A 21,289-nucleotide genomic window follows, 5' to 3' on the forward strand; every position below is an offset into this window, starting at 1 on the left:
TAGCTAATAACCCATAACGTAGATACATGCATTTGTCATATGTTTGCAATGATTTTAGTTTCACGCACTGAATCAATTGATATGATATTATTAGCTCTTTAATATTTATTTACTCATCTGAAAAATTACAGTGACTAAAAGAGTCAAAGACTGCAACATTTTCTAGTTAAAAACCTTTACTTATCACATGGCAAATTTAGATATTTATTCCACCATCACTCGTCTTTTATTTGTTTATTAATTTTTACTCTTAACCTTCCTATATCCCAGAAAATTTGGTGTCATCACTTCACCCAAGCAGGAGTCTTTGCAAGTTCTTCAACTAATAAAAGCCCTAATCAAGCCAGATTCTAGGGTTGTACGAACCCCCCCAAAAAAAATTGAATTTAATCATGGCTACTTCCCTCTCAATTCATCAAAATCTTATACTCTCCCCGTTTCCGAACCGAACCGATATTCAAACCCCACTGTTTACCCGAACTCACTTTGGTCAAAAACCTTTCCTCCGCGGGTCAATTTGTGTGGCCAAGTTCGGACTCAGACCCGACCCGAATTCCGCGGATGGTGTTAAGGAGCTGCTTGGCGTAGCTGAGAGGTTGCTTTTTACTCTAGCAGATGCTGCCGTGTCTTCTTCCGACGCAGTAACTACTACCAAACAGAACTCTGATTGGCTTTCTGGTATCACTAACGTAATGGAGACTGTCTTGAAGGTATAATAATAACCAATCAATTTTACTTTGACTTGTGTAAAGGATTTATCTTTTTTAATTGTTGTTAATTGGGTAACTGTAAAGTTAATTTTAATTTTTTGTTTTTTGTTCTTGACTTTGATTTCAGGTTTTAAAAGATGGGATGTCTACTTTACACGTACCTTATGCTTATGGGTTCGCTATTATACTTCTCACCGTAATTGTTAAAGCTGCTACGTTCCCTTTGACTAAGAAACAGGTTAGTTAGTTATTTCAGTTAAGTTGCTGTTAAAGACTTGTTTTCTTACTTTGTAAATGTAGTCATTTGATTTGTTGTGCACAGGTTGAATCCTCTATGGCTATGCGGTCTTTGGCACCTCAAGTCAAGGCTATTCAGGAAAGATATGCTGGGGATCAGGTCAAATTTTGTTCTTTCTCGTCTTATATGTGTGTGTGTGTGTTTCATTTGGTCTAAAGAATTTTTAATGCTTTTCTTATTGCATTGGTTGTTATTACATACTTTCCAGTGGAAAACATTTTTGAATAGTGTGCTGTTTTTATCTTATTGAATAACTTGGAAATTTCAATTATTCACAGGAGAGAATTCAACTCGAAACTGCTCGATTGTATAAATTAGCTGGCATAAATCCTCTAGCAGGTGCTTATATTACAGCAAGCTTTTGTTTACAATCAGAAGGGGATATTCATTACTTATCTGTTTACCTTCCAGAATCCCTTATTATAGTACAACTCTGATTACTTGATTGCTTATTAATTAATACACTGCTTTTTTTGTGTTTTTCATTTTTTTTTCCCTATTTTCCAGGATGTCTGCCTACCCTTGCAACAATACCGGTATGGATTGGCCTATATAGAGCCCTTTCAAATGTGGCAGATGAGGTAGCTTGCTGAAATTTTTTTTTTAATTTTTAAAATAGCCTGTTCTTGCATTCTTTTCCCCCTATTTTAATTAACTCATGTGTCTAATCGAACATCGCGTTAAACATTAAGGGACTTCTCACAGAAGGCTTCTTTTGGATACCCTCCTTAGCTGGTCCAACTACAATTGCTGCTCGACAAAATGGCAGTGGCATCTCTTGGCTTTTCCCTTTTGTAGTAAGTATCGAGAATTATCTCGCCCAAAGTCTTACTCTTGTTTTGCTGAAGTGATGCTTTTTGCTTCCAAATGTATTAGGATAGTTGCATAATTGATATTGTTGCTTCCGGTTTTTATGTTAGTAGACTTGTCTCATTAATTATATGAACTTTTTTAACAGGATGGTCATCCACCCCTTGGATGGTCAGATACGTTTGCATACCTTGTCCTGCCTGTGCTACTGGTTGTTTCACAATATATCTCTGTCAAGATAATCCAGTCATCTCAGGTCAGTTATTTTCTTGGTTTAAATTATTTGCTCACATGTGAACTTGAGTATCTCGACCAACTCTTAACATAGATTGAGTTGACCGAGAAAATAATTGTTTATCTTTCTTTCTCCCCTTCCAACCAAATAAGATTGTGAACCTATTTAGATGTCTTACAACTCATCAAGCTTAAAAATTCCAGACATCTTATAGCCATCGGTCTTTAGGTCAAAACTTTTCTGAACTATTTCAGACAACTCTATCATATAATTCCAAATTGATGCTATCTCTCCCTGGGGAAAATATTGAATGAAAAATTTCAAAAATATTTTCTTATTATGCACTCTAAAATGATGGTGAGAAGAGTCTAAGCAACATTAGTGGTAGTGTGACTTGTGTAGGGGGAATCCCTTGTTAGCTTTCCTTTGTGGAGATCTCTAACTGTTGGATCATGATGAGTTCTGTTTGATGTGCTGTATATCTTAGTTTACACTTAAAAAAGAACTTGGAGAAGTTAGCGAACCTTTTCTCCCTTTGTATTCTGTTTCTAGGATCCACAATGATCAAATTGAGGTACTGAATATCTAAGACAGATATATAAATGCTTCTTTTTTATTTGATTACATGTTAATGTGAAAACCAGTCATGTATCCATCTGTTAACATTTCTTCTTGCTTGCAGAATAATGATCCAAACATGAAGAGTTCTCAAGCTCTAACAAACTTCCTCCCATTAATGATTGGTTATTTTGCTCTTTCTGTTCCTTCTGGTCTTAGCCTTTATTGGTGAGCAGACTTAAATTATTTTATTTCATGAGGACATGTAATTTGGAACCTTTTGTGCTAATACCTGCCTATTGTTTCTTACATCTTGATATTTTATTCAGGTTCACAAATAACCTGTTGAGTACAGCTCAACAAGTATGGCTTCAGAAATTTGGGGGTGCAAAGGATCCCATGAAGCAATTTAGTGATATAATTAAAGATGAACGACTTGATATTAATAAATCTGTGCCTGGATTAAGTTCCACCAAAAAGGAAGCCGGACAAGCAGAGAAGTTGACTACAGAAGGACCACGTCCTGGTGAAAGGTTAGTTGTTTGTTTATCTGATTTCACAGTGTTTTTGGTGTTTTTCCGGCTGTTTGTGGTTTTAATATGTTGATATGCTCCAGATTTAAACAGATAAAGGAGCAAGAGGCAAGAAGAAGACAACAAAGGGAGGAAGAAAAGAGAAAAGCCGCAGAGGCAGCTGCTAAAGGAAATCAAACAATCAACGGGGAACAAGAGAGAGAAGCAAGCATCCTTGGGAGCGCGAAAGGAGTTCAGACTGACTTAGTAGATAAAGATGATGAAAATTTTCCATCTGTAACAGGTGATAATGCCTCTAATATTGGAGTTGCCATCAATGGTAATATCTCCAGTCATGAGTTTAAGGAAAACCAAGATACAATCTCGGTATTTAGGACAGGGGATAACGAAGTGTCTGCCAACTCTGAGGTTGATGGAAGGAATGAGCAACAATTACATGAGAATTTAGGAAAGGTAAATCTGCCTTAATACAATTTGCTTGCTGATTAATTGGTGAACTTGGATCAGGTGATGCTTGACCATGCTGCATTGCTGTCGCTATCTTGGCTTTTGCCTGATTATGTTTTGTTGGTTATTTTTTCGATCATATATTCTCTTGACCTGCCATCTCCCTCACTCTGAATGAGATGCATTTTATGGACAAAGAGTTGCAGCCTTATACTGATTTCTGATCTTGCCATTGTTGGGTTCTCAATATTTCAGGAAGGACTTGAAGTACACGCACGTTCAGCTACTACAGATGACAAACTTTCTGAAGAAGAAACACATGAAGCCAGGAGGCAGCAATGAACACACAGCATAGTCACCATTTTTATCTGTATCTCAAAGTCAATGTAGAAGAATTGAGGCCTGGTCATTTACCTGTTAATCTGGATGTAGGCAACGGGCAGCACGAAAGCAGTTGCCTGTCCACTTGGTGGCACCCAAACAAGTTTTCTTGTTTGATGACCTCCAAAACGGACTCGCGCTGTGATGGTTAACTGGGTAGCATAATATTTATCGCGCAGACGCCTTGCGGCATCAATAGGAAGGATTTTGGTATATGCAAGTTAAAAGCTGAGATGTAAAAGTGGTTATCATTCTCTGTAGAAGCACAGTTCATTTTTTTTTTTTCTTTCAAAAATCTGATTAATAAACATTGCAAATCATGTTATACGAAGTAGTAGAAGCCGTTATCTGCGTTTTCCAAATCACAGGCAAATTTAGTTTCCCTTTGATATTAAGGTATTATAGTTTTTAAGTGATTAAAAAAATTTATAATTATAAAATAAAAATTGATAAAATTTAATTTATATGAAATTTAATTTAAATAATAATTTTTTAAAAAATATTAGAGATTTTTTATTATATAAATGTGGTACCAAAGTAAAAATAATTAATATTTATTAAATAATTTAATACTGTAATTTTCAAGTAATAGTTACCTAACACTTAATCTCAAATTCAGTCTTGGAAAACTGGCACGCCGCCAGACTATAACGTCGTGGGCCTAACACATTTTTTTTGGTTTAAATTTGTAAAAGTGTGATGCAGCTAATGCTAACGAAAACTAAATGCCTTGGCGTATACGGAGCAAGTTCTTCCACACATTCTTAATTAATTTAGCATACCATAAAGTTACAGGCGCGACAAGAAAAGTCTCAAAGTTAATTAATTCTTTGAATCCAACAAGGGTTATTGAACCAATCATTGACTTCTTCCCTAGCCTTCGAATTCGAAATTATTGGTTTTGCAAGTAAATGGCAGCTCTTGAGCATTTTGGCCCGGATGAGAAGCAATGCATGCCCCCAACTTTTTTGCCCAGTTACCAACAAGGCAATCCAGGTTTGGTCATTCCAAATAGACCACCGAATCCTGGGAAGCTGGTAATGAGTCACAATCTTGAGACAAGAGGCATTCAGTTTCAGCACCTGGATCATGCCTGCCCTTTTTTTTTTCTTTCACAGAGTGATGAGTTTTGTGTTGTCCCCTGCTTTGATTAATTATGCCATGTTTACTTTAAACAATATCATTACGTGCACGTATATGCATACAAGTTATATATTGGCACTTCTTCAAATGGATGCTTTGTCCGCAGTTATGCAACACGCATTGCATAAAAGTTTAATCCTCAGTCAAGAGTTGAAGTGTCTCGTTTCTTTTACCCGCTGGCGCACATGCTTGTGAATTATGCTGCAAGCAATAATGCAGCCATTGTCACTTCCTTCACGCTAATTAAAATTCTCGGCAGGCAGCAACGTTGAACGTTAAAAAGGCGAAAAGTTAAATCCTGTCGATAACAAAATCTTAAAATTTACTGTTTCCAATAGAAATTCCGTTCCCCATGGAACCAATCCATAATGATCATGCTGAAGCATTACTTTTTTAATGTTATAATTGTGCATTTTGAGCTCGCACTCACATCCGAAATCAATGGTCCTTTTTTTCAGGTGGATTCCAGTTTAACTGTTTGCTTCATGCAAGTGTGGTTTTGAGTCAATATTACTGGTCCCTTTTTTTTTTTTTTTTATTGGCTTCTGAAGTTTTTGCAAATACAGTAATGGATGATGAAGCCGATCAGCGGCCGTAGCTGACCCCTCCACTGCAAGCTAATTATTCGTTGAATGTTCCAAAAATAGGATCAGGATTCAACACTAAAAAGGATGCACCCATCATTATGAACCACCTTCTGGCCCATAAGTTCTAATAAATTAATATTGGGATTGTATATATTTTTCTTTTTTAAGTTGCAAGAAATTTTGTAATGCCCTTCAGATAGCTACTGAATTGATTAAATATCACCGTTTGGATATACGTGTTTCTCATGTACTCAGTCTACGCTTGTTGAAGGTGAAGTTATAAATAATTCCTTCTTTCGTCTGTCTCAGATTAACGTGGTGATGGTGTATACATACATGTAGGTATTGGCAAGAAAATTCTGGTATCTTTAAGCTGTAGGTTTACGATGAGTGATTAATTAAGCACAAATTAGGGATTAAATTAACTACCTGCAGCTAAAACTTTATTGGCAAGTCATGTCACTTGAGAATCCTGATTAATTAAAGTGGTTAGCTAACAGCATAATTAAAATGGATAAAAATGAAAAACGATACACTCCTGATGGAAGAAAATGGAATAGAATGACACCGAGGTTTGACAGAGGAGAAAGTAATGATTTTAATCATTCTGTTTATGTATTATATGCATTCATATATTTTATTTTGGATGGTAAAATGAAATCTGCAGGTTTCTTTTAGTTTCTTACATGCAAAATTTTACGGCAAGTCGAGAAAATTATTGTGTCATTTCCGTGTCCGCTCCATGAAAGTTGCATCATTAAGGTTTTGATTTGTTTCCTTGACAGCTAATGAGATTTATGCATTTCTCTTTAACAGATGGCAACGTTTACCGATTACATGCTGATAAATTTCACAAGCCTGGTCATGACCGAATTATGAAATTATTTACCTTTTTTTTTTTTTTTGGCCTACCATTTTGGGTACTAGTGGATCCACTTTTCTTTTTTTAAAAAAAGAAATAAAAAAAAATAATTCATGGTGTTTATGCAACTAGAAAGAATTTTCTTCGCATTCAAGTTTTGGTCCATTGGCCTAAAATGGAGAGCATTGAAATAAACACGAAATGAAATGCAGGCCTCTTTCTAGAAAAGAACATCCAAGAATATCTAATCTAAGTCACCTTTATTCTTTTCAATTTCAAATCGTTCTTTAATGCTCACTTACCGACCCGATCGCCTTTTCCTCCACTTTGCTTTTCCCAAGGGAACCCTGCGGGCTGATTGTCAATATTTGCTTCATCCTCTCCTACCCTACAATCTTAATTTGCGACCATCAATTCATTTTGCATTAGGCATATAAATAAATAGTATGAACTGATTTTCCTTTATACAACAACAATAATCAGCTCTCTTACAAACATCTACATATAGGTTTGGAGTAGATCTTTCCCCTTTTCTTTATCATTGGTTGAAGATTTCTATTAATGTTCGATGAACGTTTAGATCATATTATAAATAAAATAAAGGAAGAATTGTCACTGGCTGTGAGTGAGCCTATACATATGTGCTTCATAGTTGGGTCTACCAATCCCATCCCATCCTCCATAACTTTTATTTCTTGGAGAAGATGTGCAACTTAAGCAAATTCCAAGCATGCATACTTCTTTTGTTTACATGTCTATCATTACACTACAAGTTTTGCTGCGATGTTATACTACACGTTTACATTATGGTAAATACTTTATATGCTTACCAAAAAGAAAAAAGAAGACCATGTTGATTCTCAATCATATACTTGAGGTGCTCTTTAAACAAATTAAAGAGATTTGTGTTTATTTTCTTTTAATATTTTATCTCTGTTCATCTACAAAATAAAATGAAGTTTAAGATTTAAAGTCTCATTTTAAATTTGTAGAGAAATTGAACTTTTTTTTAAAAATAATTTTCTTAATACCATTTATTTTCAAAAAATAACATTACACTTACCAAATTAAGTATCTAAAGATATCACTTAATAGTACTTCCACTTAAACACTTGCTTGTATAAGAAGTTTACTTAAAATATTTATACAAACGCGTTATTAGCTATTCACGTACTCAATTTCATTGGCATGTTTATAAGAAAAGAAGTCCATAAATTTTATTTATTTCTGACGAAAAATCTCCAAGTATGATGATTACAATTCGAATTAATGTTAGAAATCTTAATTATTTAGATTCTAAATTGAAATCCCTAGCATTTATGATTACAATTTTAATCTCTAAAAACTATTTATTTTGGTATTGGATCTTAAATTTAGAAATTTCTTTATCTACATTCTGTCATTAAACTCTACTCGTATTTTTCTTCCTTTGAAACATCCCATTTTGCCTCATTCAAGCAACGATTGCAGAATTTTAACTTTTTAGTTCAACTACTTAATAATACATTTTTTTTTAATGTCCAAATTTAACTCTACTTCTACTTATACAATTGTAACTTAATCCAATCAAAAGAAAATAAATTAATCAAAGTTCCTCTCCAACCATAGTTAATGGTAAGTCAGTTACCATAGTTAAGAGGAAGCTGACGTGTCAAATTTCTCAGACTATAAATATATGTGCCAATGTTACCAATTTTCGCTCTCGTTCACCACCAACGAGACACATCATCACTTTATTAAACGTATAGATATTGCAGAAGAGAGACACCTCTCATAGCACGAGGAGAAAAAAAAAAATTAAAAAAAAAAACTCTTAAGCTTTTTCTACCCATAAGAAATTGAAATTTTTTTTTCTAATTTTCTTATCTGAATTTGTTCACGTAACCCGATCAAGAACCCGTTTCCGAAGCCTTTTCGAAACAACAGAGCAAGTTTTGATCGGATACCCAGTTGCTTGCTCTCGAATTTTGATTACAAAAGTTCGCTTCTTGTTGGTTGACATAACAGTAATTGTGTAATTCTCTTCATTTTATTGACAGATGCAGATGGATTTTTTGCAATCGTGGGACTTTCTTACATGTAATATTTGTCTCCTGATTGTTGTGTTTCGATCTGTAGATGATCATTAATGTACAGATAAACGATAAAAAGTTGTTGAACATGTGATCATGTCCTGTTTCTGCTTGGATTCTTTTTGCTTTTTTCGGTTTGATGTGATCAAGTTTACTTGTGTATTGCATCGTTTGATGTGTTTTATGATATGGGTTTGTCTCAAAATTGGATTCTTCTCTAATGAGTTTGTATTGAACAAGGGTGCAGATTGTTTTCTCCCCAGTTTTAAATTTGTTGATTTTGCTTGTTTGGTTCATTTTGATCGGGTCAATTTGACTTTTTTCATTGCTGTGTGTTATAATGAGTTTACGTGAACAGGGGTGTCTCTTTTGATGTGGGAATTCTTTTCTTTCTTTGTTTCTTTTACAAGTAGAATATCCTTTAACAGAAGTCTAGTATTCTTCTCTCCAAAGTTTCCTTATTTTGGTGTCCCTTCAATTTTAAATTCCTCTTTTTGATTCATATTTTGATAATATCTACCAGTTCTGTAACTCCTTTTAAGGTTTCTGGTTTCCTTATTTGTCTCTTTTTTTTCGCTCCTCTTCTTTCTCTATGATCTGAATTTGATTCTTTTCACTTTGGCCATGGCAACTGATTGATCTGATAAAAAAATCTTTTATTTGCTTCATATTTTATGTGCACATCCTTTCATGACATAACGTTTTTCATCTGTGTTTCTATCTGTAGGTTTGAGACTTGAAGTCTGCTGATCCTTCCGAAATCTAAGGTACCCGCTAGTTATATTCTGAATGCTATTTTTGGATCACTGGAGAGTGTGTAGTAATAATTGTGTTCATATTTTTTCTTTATATTTTTCCAGCTATTTAAACCTTCTCTTCTGTCAAGCTTGGGCACTGCAAAGTTTAGCAGTGCCCATGGACGCTACAACGAGCGGCACTCCAGCTATACAATACCATAACATTCCTGACCAGCCGATTACAGCTATTATCGTCGCTCCTGTACCGACATTTCAAAGAAATCAACGCCATTGCTTTGGGGAGTCCACCCCTGGAGAATTTCCCTTGGCTGCTAGTCCCTCTATTGTTCTTCATGTCCTTACGGCATGTAATTTAGATCCTCAGGATCTTGCAAAACTAGAGGCAAGTGTTTTCTTCCTTATATTTTTTTTTTGATAATACAGCTCTTATTCATGTTAGAACTGAAAATGCTGCTGATTTGATTTTCAATTGTGTGTGTTGCAGGCAACATGCTCATTCTTTAGGCAGCCAGCAAACTTTGCCCCTGACTATCAATTGTCCATATCTGAGCTTGCTGCTCTGGACATGTGCCAAAAGAGAGCTATATTTAAGCCAATGACTGAAGCAGAACGTCAAGATTTGAAGCAAAAATGCGGGGGTTCTTGGAAACTGGTGCTGAGGTTTTTGCTGGCTGGAGAAGCATGTTGCAGGAGGGAGAATTCCCAGGCGATAGCTGGGCCTGGTCATAGTATTGCTGTGACATCAAAGGGAGTAGTTTATTCATTTGGCTCTAACAGCTCTGGGCAGCTTGGACATGGCACCACTGAAGAAGAATGGCGACCCCGGCCTATCAGGTTGCGCACCTTTCACCAATCCTTAGACCTGATATTATAAATGAAAGAAATGGAAAGAGAAATTTGTTGAGGGAAGTTAATGGAACTCCATTGTATTGCAGATCTCTGCAAGGCATTCGAATCATCCAAGCAGCTGCTGGTGCTGGCCGGACAATGCTGATTAGTGATGCTGGGCAAGTTTATGCCTTCGGCAAGGACTCCTTTGGTGAAGCAGAGTACGGGGTCCAAGGAACTAAGCTGGTCACAAGCCCACAGCTGGTTGAGTCTTTGAAAAATATATTTGTGGTGCAAGCTGCAATTGGAAATTTCTTTACAGCTGTACTGTCAAGGGAAGGCAGGGTTTATACCTTTTCTTGGGGAAATGATGCGAGACTTGGTCACCATACTGAGCCTAATGACGTGGAGCCTCATCCTTTGTTGGGGGCATTGGAGAATATACCTGTAGTACAAATTGCAGCTGGATACTGCTACCTTCTTGCTCTGGCTTGTCAACCTAGTGGAATGTGAGTGCCTTCATCCGTTTACCTTAAGAAATCATTTACTTAAATAACACTTCATTTTGCTATAATCTTTAAATTAGACGTGTGAAATATAGGGTGCATTTAGGATTGTGATCAATGATTCCTGAAGTATTTTCTATGTTTTCTTGAATCATGATGCCACTCAAGCTAAATTGCTTATTATTTCCTTCAAAACATTTTGTTTTGTCAAAGTGCCACTGCTTTTGTAATTTATTAAATGTCTTGCTAGTATCTCTTTCAACTGCTTATTTAAATTTGTATTGCAGTTATTTCAGTGAAGTGTTCCTTCTCACTTGCTCTTCAAAGCATGACGATTGCTGAATTCTGGATTTTTTAATAGCATGAACTGTTCCAGAGTCTTGATCAGCATTCTCCACCCCCCCCCCCCCCACCCCCCCCAAAAAAAAAGAAAAAAAAAAAAGCATTTTCAGCAATGTTGATGAATCAACTATGGTGTCAGTGTATAACTAACATTTTGCTCTTCTTTTTGGATATCTTACAGGGCAGTTTACTCCGTTGGGTGTGGCTTGGGCGGCAAGCTTGGACATGGCTCAAGAACTGATGAGAAGCACCCTAGACTTATTGAACAGTTTCAGCTATTGAATCTGCAGCCAGTGGTGGTTGCAGCTGGTGCCTGGCATGCAGCTGTTGTCGGGCAAGATGGACGTGTTTGCACATGGGGTTGGGGGCGTTATGGATGCTTGGGTCATGGAAATGAAGAGTGTGAATCAGTTCCTAAGGTGGTGCAAGCATTGAACGATGTGAAAGCAATTCATGTTGCTACAGGGGATTACACAACCTTTGTGGTCTCTGAAGATGGTGATGTATATTCATTTGGTTGTGGTGAATCAGCTAGTCTTGGTCACAATGCTATTGCAGATGGACAGGTCTTCTCACTCCTCTTTCTGTCAATATTTCAGTATTTACAGATTTGGCTTAACCTAAGTTCATACTGGCGTCTGCCTACTTTCTAGTTTTTGTGAGAAATTCTGAAATACTTTAGAAATTTGAAACTAAGACAAAGCTTTAGTGACAGCTGACTATAGTATTTGATCTTGCACTACTTTGCTCAAACAAGGCTCTTGGGGTCTTTGCTGTTTGTGAATTTACAGTCACTGAATCATGGCTAATTTTTCTTTTTGGCATCATGCAGGGAAATAGACATGCAAATGTGTTGACTCCACAGCTAGTAACATCATTGAAGCAGGTCAACGAGCGGGTTGTACAGATCAGCCTGACCAATTCCATATATTGGAATGCCCATACTTTCGCACTCACTGAATCAGGAAAGCTATATGCATTTGGCGCAGGAGACAAGGGCCAGCTAGGCATAGAACTAGTTAACAATCAAACCGAAAGGGGAAACCCGGAGAGGGTTGACATCGATCTCAGTTAGCAATTAAATGGCTTCACCAACCCTCATATCTGACACCGTGCCATATTGCCATTCTGCTAATTCATCATTTAGACGTCTGCATTTGGTGTTTAGATTCCTTGTTTATTTTGTAAATAGAAACAAAGAAAGAATTGTGAAGGTTCAAGTTTAGGCATAGCAGGGGCCATAGCAATGCAGGATGGTGCATGTTTGAAAATATTGTTAGCACATAGACATAGGCCTCTAGCCGAAGCTGTTAATATAGCTGATACATTCGTCAAGGTTCATTGATAATTTATTTTATGTTGATTTGCATTCATAAATTGGGAGCCCCTATGTTACAATTAATGTAATATACACACTCAACAACAACCACACAAATAATGGGCCCACACAATTTGTGTGGTTGTTGTTGAGTGTGTATGTTACATTAATTGTAACATAACATTTGCCTCATAAATTTAGTTCTCTTTATTTGTTCCATTCGGTGATTTAGAAGTTTGGAAGCATCGCCGAACGGGACCTTCTCCCATACCTGTACCAGTGCGTACATGTCGGTGGCTGATTTTTGGTCCCACCAATTAACTGTCAATCGGTGGTCCCCAAATGTTTCTGATTTTATATCCTTCAACCTATTAAGAGGTCTGACGTGCTACCGCCTTACCATAGAGGGTTGGTGCTGCTGGTGAAAGATTTCCCCAAAAATGTGTGAAACCTTGTTCACGTCTAGTTAATGACATTGCTCTGCCCTGCTCTGCTCTGCTCTTTTACCGTACGGGCCCGTTTGGTTTTAGTTTTATATCATGAGATTGAATAACTTAAGTGTAAAATAATTCTTATATTTTGTTTGGTGTAAAAAAGATAAAGGTAGGATATCAATAATGGGCTTATCACTTAATTTTAATAGTAGTAAAATTTCTTTCCAAGGGGACCTTTGGGATTGCATTTTCTAAGTTAAAAGTTTGTCCTCTACTATTTATGAGATTAAAACTATAACATGTTAAATATTAAAAAAAAATTAAGGGTAGATTTTTTATTTTTTTAATAAATTTACCAATAATTATTGATTCAAGTTAGGTTATATTACATGTTATTTTAAAATAAATCTAAGATGGTTATATAAATTAATATATAAGACATATTATTAATTACTAACTAATCTCATAGCATACCAAACACGAGACATGATTATTTATAGTCCAATTTAATATTACACCAAATATAACATAATATTATATATAATCCAGTATTATTTAATCCAATTATATCTTATATAGCCAGTTCACAATTTTTCATTTTTCCCATATACGTTCGCTACTTTTGGAGAGCATAAATGGGTCGGTGGTGGCCACAAATGGCAAATGGCATACTTGCCTTAACATCTTAAGCTTTAAAATCGTTATTTTTAATTAAAAGACCGAAACATGACAGCGACATGCCAACGTAGATGGATGGATCCATGACAACAACGACATCTGGGAGGGAAAACAAAAATGAAACTTGAAGCACCGAAGTGAAACCAAGACAGCATAAAGCAACACTAAAGAGTAAACTACATTTGCTTCTTCTTATGATAGCCAAGAGGATGTATATAAGTAAGCCTCCAACAAGCACGAACCCTCGTCAGTACCTGTACGGAAGAAGCTTGTAAGGTCCTTCAACAGGAACATGAATGTACTCTGCCTCCTCTGGAGTGACTAGTGAGGCTCCCAGCTTCTAAAGGTGAAGAGCAGCAACCATCTTATCAAAATGCTTAGGCAGCACATAAACTTTCTTGTCATATTTCCGCGAATCCTTCTGCCCCCTCAGCTCCATTAAATTAATCACTTGGTTAGTGAAGGACATTGATATCACAAAGCTGGGGTGTCCTGTGGCTCATCTCAGGTTAGTGATACGACCCTCCGCAGGAACAATGACACCAGCGTTGGTTTCAGGGAAGACCCATCTGTCAGTCTGAGGCTTAACGGTGATCCTCTTGATGCCAGGGTAACTCTCAAGACCCTGAATGTTCAATCTCATATTCGAAATGGCCAATGTTGCAAACAATCACATTGTTGTTCATCTTCTTCGTGTGGTGAACCATGATGATGTGGTCTGCCGCCTGTGGCAGTTACAGAGATGCCTGCGTCACAGAGGACGCCGTCTATGGTTAGGACAGGGATTCCCTCCATTTAAGGCCTGGAGGTCACAAATGGCGTCAGCTTCTGTGACAACAACACGAGCGCCAGCACACTTGAGGGCAGTGGCACAGCCCTTGCTCACATCTCCCTATCCTCAAACAACTGACATCTTGCCAGCAATCATAACATCCATCGCCCTCATTATGCCATCAGGGAGAGAGTGACGGCATCCATACAAGTTATCAAACTATAAAATCATTACCCAGATGACCTTATTCAACTGTTAACTGAATTACGGGAATAATGAATTAATATTCTTCCACATAGAAAAGAAAACCACTATTTCGTTTTTTATCAACAAATAATTATTTAATCAACAAATTTTAGAGAGCTCGACTTAAAAACATACCAAATAATTTTTCCAGGCATCGGATCCTTTAATGTAACATTAATCATCCACGTCACCGCCTGGGGGTACTCGTAGCATGAGAAATGCTAAAGGTCGAGAACGCTGAGAGAACACTGAGAGAAACGATAGGTTGTGCTGTTGAGAGAACACTGAGAGAAACGGCAGGTTGTGCTGCCGTTTCGTGTTCTCTCAGCTCCCCCCAACATGACTAAGAAAGCGAGCCCCCACATGAAAAAATACTTCAGCTCAAGTCACTTTTGCCAAAAGCTGCAGTTTGGCCCCACACTCAAGTCACTTTTGCCAAGTGAATTCTGCCCCCCACGTGAAAGTTTGAGTTCTCTCCTTGCTCATGACCAAGCAAAGTTAAGTTTGAGTTTTCTCCTTCCTCCTTCACTCGTTCACTTCTCCTTCGTTTCTCGTTCACTTATTTGCTCATCACAAACCATCACAAACCAAGATAACTTGCTCCCATTAATTTCAAATATTAAACTGCTTTGTTGAGTTCTATAACCTGAAAGTACAATTCTTTCAACATTTTAACAGCATCCTAGTTCACAGTTAGATATCAGAAACAAATGTTAACATATTTAATGCCAATCTTTATTCCATGAGAACTTAAAATATCCAAAAGGGATGCATCTACCCTACATATCTATTTACACAACAAGTGTCCCTTCAATTCCAACAGAATATACATGCCTCCATCTTAAGATTTCATATGGCACTGAAATTAAAAATTTCGTCAACTGATAGAAGCCACCACACAATGGCAAAATATATATGTTTATTATCAAAGAACAGAAGGCATCATTTGAGCAAATTAAAGAGACAACTATTCTCAACCATTCTTCTCAATATAAGATAGACTTCTTGTATCGTCATATCCACTCTCAGCACCATAGGCTGGTTGTTCCTTATGCAATCGGTGCCCTTTACAATCACCCACTTGAGGGACTTTTGCTCGACACTTTGGGTGGAGCCCTCTCTTTTCTTGTCTCGGGAATAACTACACAAACAGCCGTGATATTTTTCTGCTTTGCTGTGATTAAAACTGTTGATGATCACTCTGGGCTTTGGTTGCCTGGCAATATCTTCCACTTGTTCTTCCATAACAACACCGCTTATCACGATGTCCACCATCAATTTCAGGGCTTGAAGTACAACTATTCTCAGCCATTCTTCTCAATATGGGATAGACTTCTTGGAACTCACATGCCTTACCATCTAGTCAAGCTACCTGAAGGAGGTTTTGAGGCTCGGCTAAAGAAAGACTAGATGCTATTAAGACAATTTGACTGTATCATAAATTAATTATTAAAATAATTATCAATAATACAATTACCAAAATAATTGTGGGAGTTGGAGTTCATGTGGGAGTGCTGGAGAAGGAGTTGAAAATAGAAAGGAAAATGAGTTGAAAGGGAGTGAAGGAGTGTTGGAACGGATATGTTGAAAGCGAAGAAGGAAGAAGGAGTGCTGGAACGGATTTGTTGAAAGCGAAAAAGGAAAATAATTTAAAAATCACATGGGGGACAAATATCTGTTACTCACGTGGGGTGGGGAGGTGAGAGAACAAAATGGCAGCACAAGCTGCCGTTTCTCTCAGCGTTCTCTCAGGGTTCCCGATATTTAGCAGCACTCCTCACAGCATTGTTCTATTCTTTTAGGAAAATGTCAAGTGTCACAAGCCTTCTCTCAATGAGAGACTGCCGAGAGAAACGGCAGCACAAGCCTTCTCTCAGTGTTCTCCACGTTTAGCACCACTGATTCTTTTAATCTCACCTGCTTGTAGAAGTTTCACTGCAATTTACGCATTTTCACATTTTTTTTGAAAAAAATTAAAAAGGCCAAGTCAAGGAGATGTAAAAGTTCAAGAAACGTTCAATGCATAAATTGCAGAAAAAATGCATTTTTTTGGAAACAATAAACGTTCAACGAGACAAGGAGATGTAAAAGTTCAAGAAACGTTCAATGCATGCTTACATACATTTTTAGGAAATTTTGAAATTTTAATCTGTTAATCAAGAAATAATTCAGAATCCATGTAGTACAAGAAAAAGAAAAACTGAAGAAATGAACCTAGCACGTACGTAATTACTTTGCTCTTGGTGACGTTATCGTTGATGTTAGCAGCAGGAGAGAACAAAGTCCCATTGGCCAGCAGTAGCAGTCTCCTCATAAACACTCACTAATCTCTCCTTAATCTTGGATGTACTGCTAACCCGTCTCTAATTATCCCAAAACAATCTTCAGTCGTTTCCAAATCGGACAATTGCCCGCTCTCCTCATACTCTTCTTCAGCCATCACCCCAAATGAATCAGCAACGTGGCATCACCTCCGTCGTCCACGACCAGGTCCGGCTCACACTCGTTCCCCCAGTCTAGGGCTCGCTCCGTCGACCATCAGTACTCGCTCAAAGTCATGCCTTTTTATGGAAAGACAGAGGCCGATACCCACGCAATGGCCGAAGCCGCGTGGTCTTGCGTGGAGAAGATGTTGCCCGAGCACCTCAGCGCCTAACGCCGTTAGGGTTTCGATGAGAACCGCCGTTTGGACCGTCGTGTGAAGGGTGCCGGTGATTTTGGTGCCTTTTAACGGCCAGTCATGGGGTACTCGGCTCTGCATGACATGTCTTTCACTTTGAACTCTCTCCCTGTCGTGTTTTCCTCGACTCTGTGAGCATTTTCATTTTTTTAGTTTAATTCTGTTAAAAACAAAAAAAAAAAAAAAAACAAAAAGACGGCTGACCTTGTCACCTTGACCTGAGCAAGTGAAGAAAAAGAGCACGTGGGAAATTAAATAGGATGATTCATACAGAGAGCTATCCGAAGAGTGTTTCCACTACTGATTTTGCTGAATCTACTCTTCACGTGTCCATGCATGCAACGATTATTTGGCAATTTGGCTCAATATATATGGTAGGCTGTGGAATCTCTTAATTATTGTTGTTGTTGTTATTATTATTATTATTATTATTGTTGTTGTAATTATAATTATTATTTGATGTATGAAAATGCCGTGAATTAACATATATTGTTTTTAGGCAGTGCATCAATTTCAACTGCAGAGAGTTGTCTATTTTTTAGTGGTTTCTCCCTGTTTCCGGTTTCCCATAAATATTAAGGGAAAAGGACATTCAATCCCCCAACGTTTAGAAAAATGGACAAAAAACCCCTGAACGTTTTAAAAAGAACTTATAACCCCCTTTCTGTTAACAAACACCGTTTGTTTTAATAGTAAATTTATTTTTAATTTTTAATTAACATTATACCCTTATAATAAAAAAATTAATATATTAATTTGAGATATATCATAATTAATAATTTTTTAAAAGTTAAAATTGAGATACACTTATTTTTTTGCCTAAATTATTTACTATAAATTATACCTTTCTAACAATAATAATATGGTTTTGATTCCTCAAAGAAAAAAGGTTTAATCAAATTTTGTTTTATTAGTAATAATCACATATGAAAGGTTTGATCATTAGAAATGTATATTTTATAGCAAATAATTTGGATAAAAATGTAATTGTATCTCAATTTTTAGTTTTAAAAAATATTAATTGTGACATGTCTCAAATCAATATATTAATTTATATTTATTATAAGGGTATAATAGTAATTAAAAATAAAAAATAAATTTACTGTTAAAACAAACGGTGTTTATTAATGAAAAGGGGGTTATAAGTCATTTTTGAAACGTTGAGGGGTTTTTTGTCCCTTTTCCTAAACGTTGGGGGGTGGAATGTCCTTTTTCCAAATATTAATGAACCATTAACCGTATTAGAAAATAGAAATAAATGAATAATAGTAGAATCCCAACATTTGAAATTTAGTAGATAATAATAATTATTATTATTAATCCCAACATTTGAAATAAATGAATAAAGTTACCTCCCTAGTCGAGGTTTAAAAAAAAAATGTTTCGAAATTAAGAAACTTTAGAAACGGTTTTGTTTTGCGTTAAATATTCTTCTTGAATAAAAAGCAGATGATCTCTTTTTCTTCGTTGAAAAATAAAATGCTATTTGCACACAACAAAACAAAGATACGTTGCCGTTTAGAAACCGCAACAAATCATCAAGCCACCTTCCAGATTATAAATTTGTCAGCTCATACGAATAAATCTCTTGTGCTCCCAATTTCTGAATTTTAATTCCAAAAATAATATTCATATTCACGAATCCAACCTGGGCTTGGTGACTTTTTTTTCATCTCATAGATTAATTTTACATGTCATTTACGTTATATTGAAGTGTATACACACACACACACACACACACACACACACACACACACAGAGATTATGTGGCATTTTTCTACTAATAGTAAAAGAGTGACAAATCAGAGGATAAGTTGTTTGATTCTACTAATAAAATTCATTTCATTCTAAGTCGTAATCTCAATTGAAAATATAGTACAATTTCACTTGTCGACAGCTTGAGTCATACTTCTCTCTCTATTATTGTCTAGCTCGTAGTAGTAGTTATGGCTTTTATATCCTATCTTTAAAGTGTTTAATTAATAAACATTTATACGCTTTTCCTTTATTAATTTTTTATAAAAAATTATTATTTAAAAGTCATATTTACTAAATATTATCGACTTTTATTTTACAACGAGAGCTTGTATTTCACTCTAATTCTAACTTAAAATTCACATCACTACAATACCAAACAGAGCCTCCAAACCCATCCCACATGCATGTAGCTGGTCAATTCCATCCATTACCAAAGTTAGTTTCAATGTTTTTTTTTTTAAAAAAAAAAGAGAAACTGAAATTAATCCCACCTGAATCATTTTATTCTGTTTGTTCTCGAGGATCAATCATCCTCCCCTATTTTGGCAGCAAATCCACCACACGTTATCACCACTTTGGGTAAGTAATGAACCCACCAAAATAATTGAAGTTATGTGTTGATTTTGAAAGATTAGCAACCTATGGTTGGATTTAGATACTCTCATTTTCATTTTTATTCCTTTTTCTCAAAAGAAAATATTAAACGAAGTCGATTAAAATCTTAAGGTTCCCAAACAAGGCTTTCAGCCCAGCAATTTTTTTTTATTTTTTCCGGAAAGGTCCATCAAAATATTAGAGGGCTTCACTTTTGGAGGCCACTCTGTAGTCCTTTTCTGTTCATGGGCTAACTTAATATTAGAAGGCTTGTATGTTCTTGATTAAGCTTGAACTATACCGGTTGATCCGAAATTTAAAGCCGAGATTCAAGAAATTGAATTATTTGGGGTTATAGGAAACGATGCGGTATGAATCAAGTCCGTAAATTGTTATAATATATCATCTTCTAAATTGTTCATTCGACAAATCCAGCCAGAATATTATCTTAGTTAATTAAAAGCATTTATAATCCAGTGATATGATGATCAATAAAACAAAGAAAGAACAGAAGGAAGATGCTGATATTACACTACACAGGAACCTACCACATGATCCAATCATTAAAAGGGCACTGATTTCTCATTGTATTGCTTTCTGATTGATGCTCTGTACTGTATAGAAGATGAAGATCCTTGGGGAAATAGATGTACAATCTATATTTCCCCCTAAACTAAAAGTGGTACCTCTAAATGGCGACAGTTCTTAATTTGCATAAATCTCTTTCTATCTTTTGTAATTTTTCTGTTAGTTCCAGATTGCCGATGCTCTTAGCCTCCGTTTGACATTGCAAATAGAGAGCTATGACTTTTAACTTCTAAACCATAATTTCTAAATATAATTTGTAAACACTTGCAATGGTGGATTGGAAGCTTAGAAATCCCACAATTTCTTTATTAATTTGATAAAAAAAACTTAGGATATAATTATTATTTTTATCAAAATTGTTATTTAATAATCAAATTTTACCAGGTACAATTAATTTTTACATTACAACAAGAACTTTCAGTTAATCACTACCATAACAAATAGAGTTGTTAGAATTATTTTTTTTTTTCAGTGTCTTCATCACTTAGTGACGATGCTTCAGTTTCCGTCGTCTTATCAAGCTTGGGTCCTCGATATATTCTCAAATGTTGTGGAAAGATGACACTATTGGTTCACATTATGATTATGAGATAAGGAGAAGCTGGTAGTACTATAGTAGGTACCCACTTAAACAGAAATACAGGGCCTCTTATAAAGCAAAAAGTTCATAATATATAATTCCAAAGAATAATAGAAGTACTTTGTCCAGATGGTAGATCAATTGGCAGCTAAAAGTAAGTGAGTTAATTGATGAAATGATAGTTGCCAACAAATATAGATAGATAGCAGAGGGTCGGCATCGTGTATTGGGCAAGCACATGGCTTGCGCAGGCCTCAATATGTGTGATGTTTCTTGACTTCGATTGCTCTCCGTATCATCATTCAGAGCACTATTGATTGCCCGCCTGTACACACTGCTTTGCATGCTGCTGAGTACCACAAAGAATTGTGACATTTCAACCTTTCTTCTCCGTTTTGAGGATGCTTCATTTCCATTAACACTTTAACAAATTTTAACAACACAACCGCATCCATAAGAACCACCATAATCAACTAGTTAATTGTTGATTATATGTTGGTTGGACAGAAGGCCTTAATGCATTTCTATTGTCATATATGAGTAGAAATCGTTGTGATATATTCTATATCCA

General features: G+C 36.1%; 2 protein-coding genes and 1 pseudogene across 4 annotated transcripts; 2 read left to right on the plus strand and 1 right to left on the minus strand.

The window, feature by feature from the left end:
* Window positions 1-134: 134 nt before the first annotated feature.
* Window positions 135-4,303, plus strand: LOC18044561 (ALBINO3-like protein 1, chloroplastic). Its single transcript, XM_006438107.2, has 11 exons — window positions 135-710; window positions 838-948; window positions 1,033-1,107; window positions 1,287-1,347; window positions 1,516-1,589; window positions 1,701-1,805; window positions 1,967-2,074; window positions 2,736-2,839; window positions 2,941-3,144; window positions 3,228-3,597; window positions 3,847-4,303. The coding sequence occupies exons 1-11, from the start codon at window positions 393-395 to the stop codon at window positions 3,931-3,933; spliced, it is 1,617 nt and encodes a 538-aa protein (XP_006438170.1). The 5' UTR covers window positions 135-392; the 3' UTR covers window positions 3,934-4,303.
* A 3,976-nt stretch (window positions 4,304-8,279) lies between these two features.
* Window positions 8,280-12,447, plus strand: LOC18044562 (ultraviolet-B receptor UVR8). Of its 3 annotated transcripts, none has more exons than XM_006438109.2 (7): window positions 8,280-8,643; window positions 9,364-9,403; window positions 9,497-9,776; window positions 9,879-10,228; window positions 10,330-10,731; window positions 11,252-11,636; window positions 11,903-12,447. In XM_006438109.2, exons 3-7 carry the CDS (start codon window positions 9,552-9,554, stop codon window positions 12,143-12,145), a joined length of 1,605 nt encoding a protein of 534 aa, XP_006438172.1. In that variant the 5' UTR covers window positions 8,280-8,643; window positions 9,364-9,403; window positions 9,497-9,551; the 3' UTR covers window positions 12,146-12,447. The 3 variants fall into 3 exon arrangements, with proteins under 3 accessions (XP_006438172.1, XP_024041428.1, XP_024041429.1); XM_024185660.1 differs by having other exon boundaries at window positions 8,280-8,578; XM_024185661.1 differs by lacking the exon at window positions 8,280-8,643 and adding an exon at window positions 8,669-9,178.
* A 1,300-nt stretch (window positions 12,448-13,747) lies between these two features.
* Window positions 13,748-17,311, minus strand: LOC112099237 (annotated as a pseudogene).
* Between the last annotated feature and the right edge of the window lie 3,978 nt (window positions 17,312-21,289).

The sequence above is a fragment of the Citrus clementina genome, unplaced genomic scaffold (genome assembly GCF_000493195.1).
Source record: "Citrus clementina cultivar Clemenules unplaced genomic scaffold, Citrus_clementina_v1.0 scaffold_4, whole genome shotgun sequence".
Classification (NCBI taxonomy): domain Eukaryota; kingdom Viridiplantae; phylum Streptophyta; class Magnoliopsida; order Sapindales; family Rutaceae; genus Citrus; species Citrus x clementina.

Coding starts and splice junctions, on each gene's coding strand:
- LOC18044561 (XM_006438107.2), top strand. CDS start 393: ATGGCTACTTCCCTCTCAATTCATCAAAATCTTATACTCTCCCCGTTT. Junction 1,806..1,966: donor CTTGGCTTTTCCCTTTTGTA/GTAAGTATCGAG, acceptor CTTTTTTAACAG/GATGGTCATCCACCCCTTGG. Junction 3,145..3,227: donor GGACCACGTCCTGGTGAAAG/GTTAGTTGTTTG, acceptor GATATGCTCCAG/ATTTAAACAGATAAAGGAGC.
- LOC18044562 (XM_006438109.2), top strand. CDS start 9,552: ATGGACGCTACAACGAGCGGCACTCCAGCTATACAATACCATAACATT. Junction 9,777..9,878: donor AGGATCTTGCAAAACTAGAG/GCAAGTGTTTTC, acceptor TGTGTGTTGCAG/GCAACATGCTCATTCTTTAG. Junction 10,229..10,329: donor TGGCGACCCCGGCCTATCAG/GTTGCGCACCTT, acceptor ATTGTATTGCAG/ATCTCTGCAAGGCATTCGAA.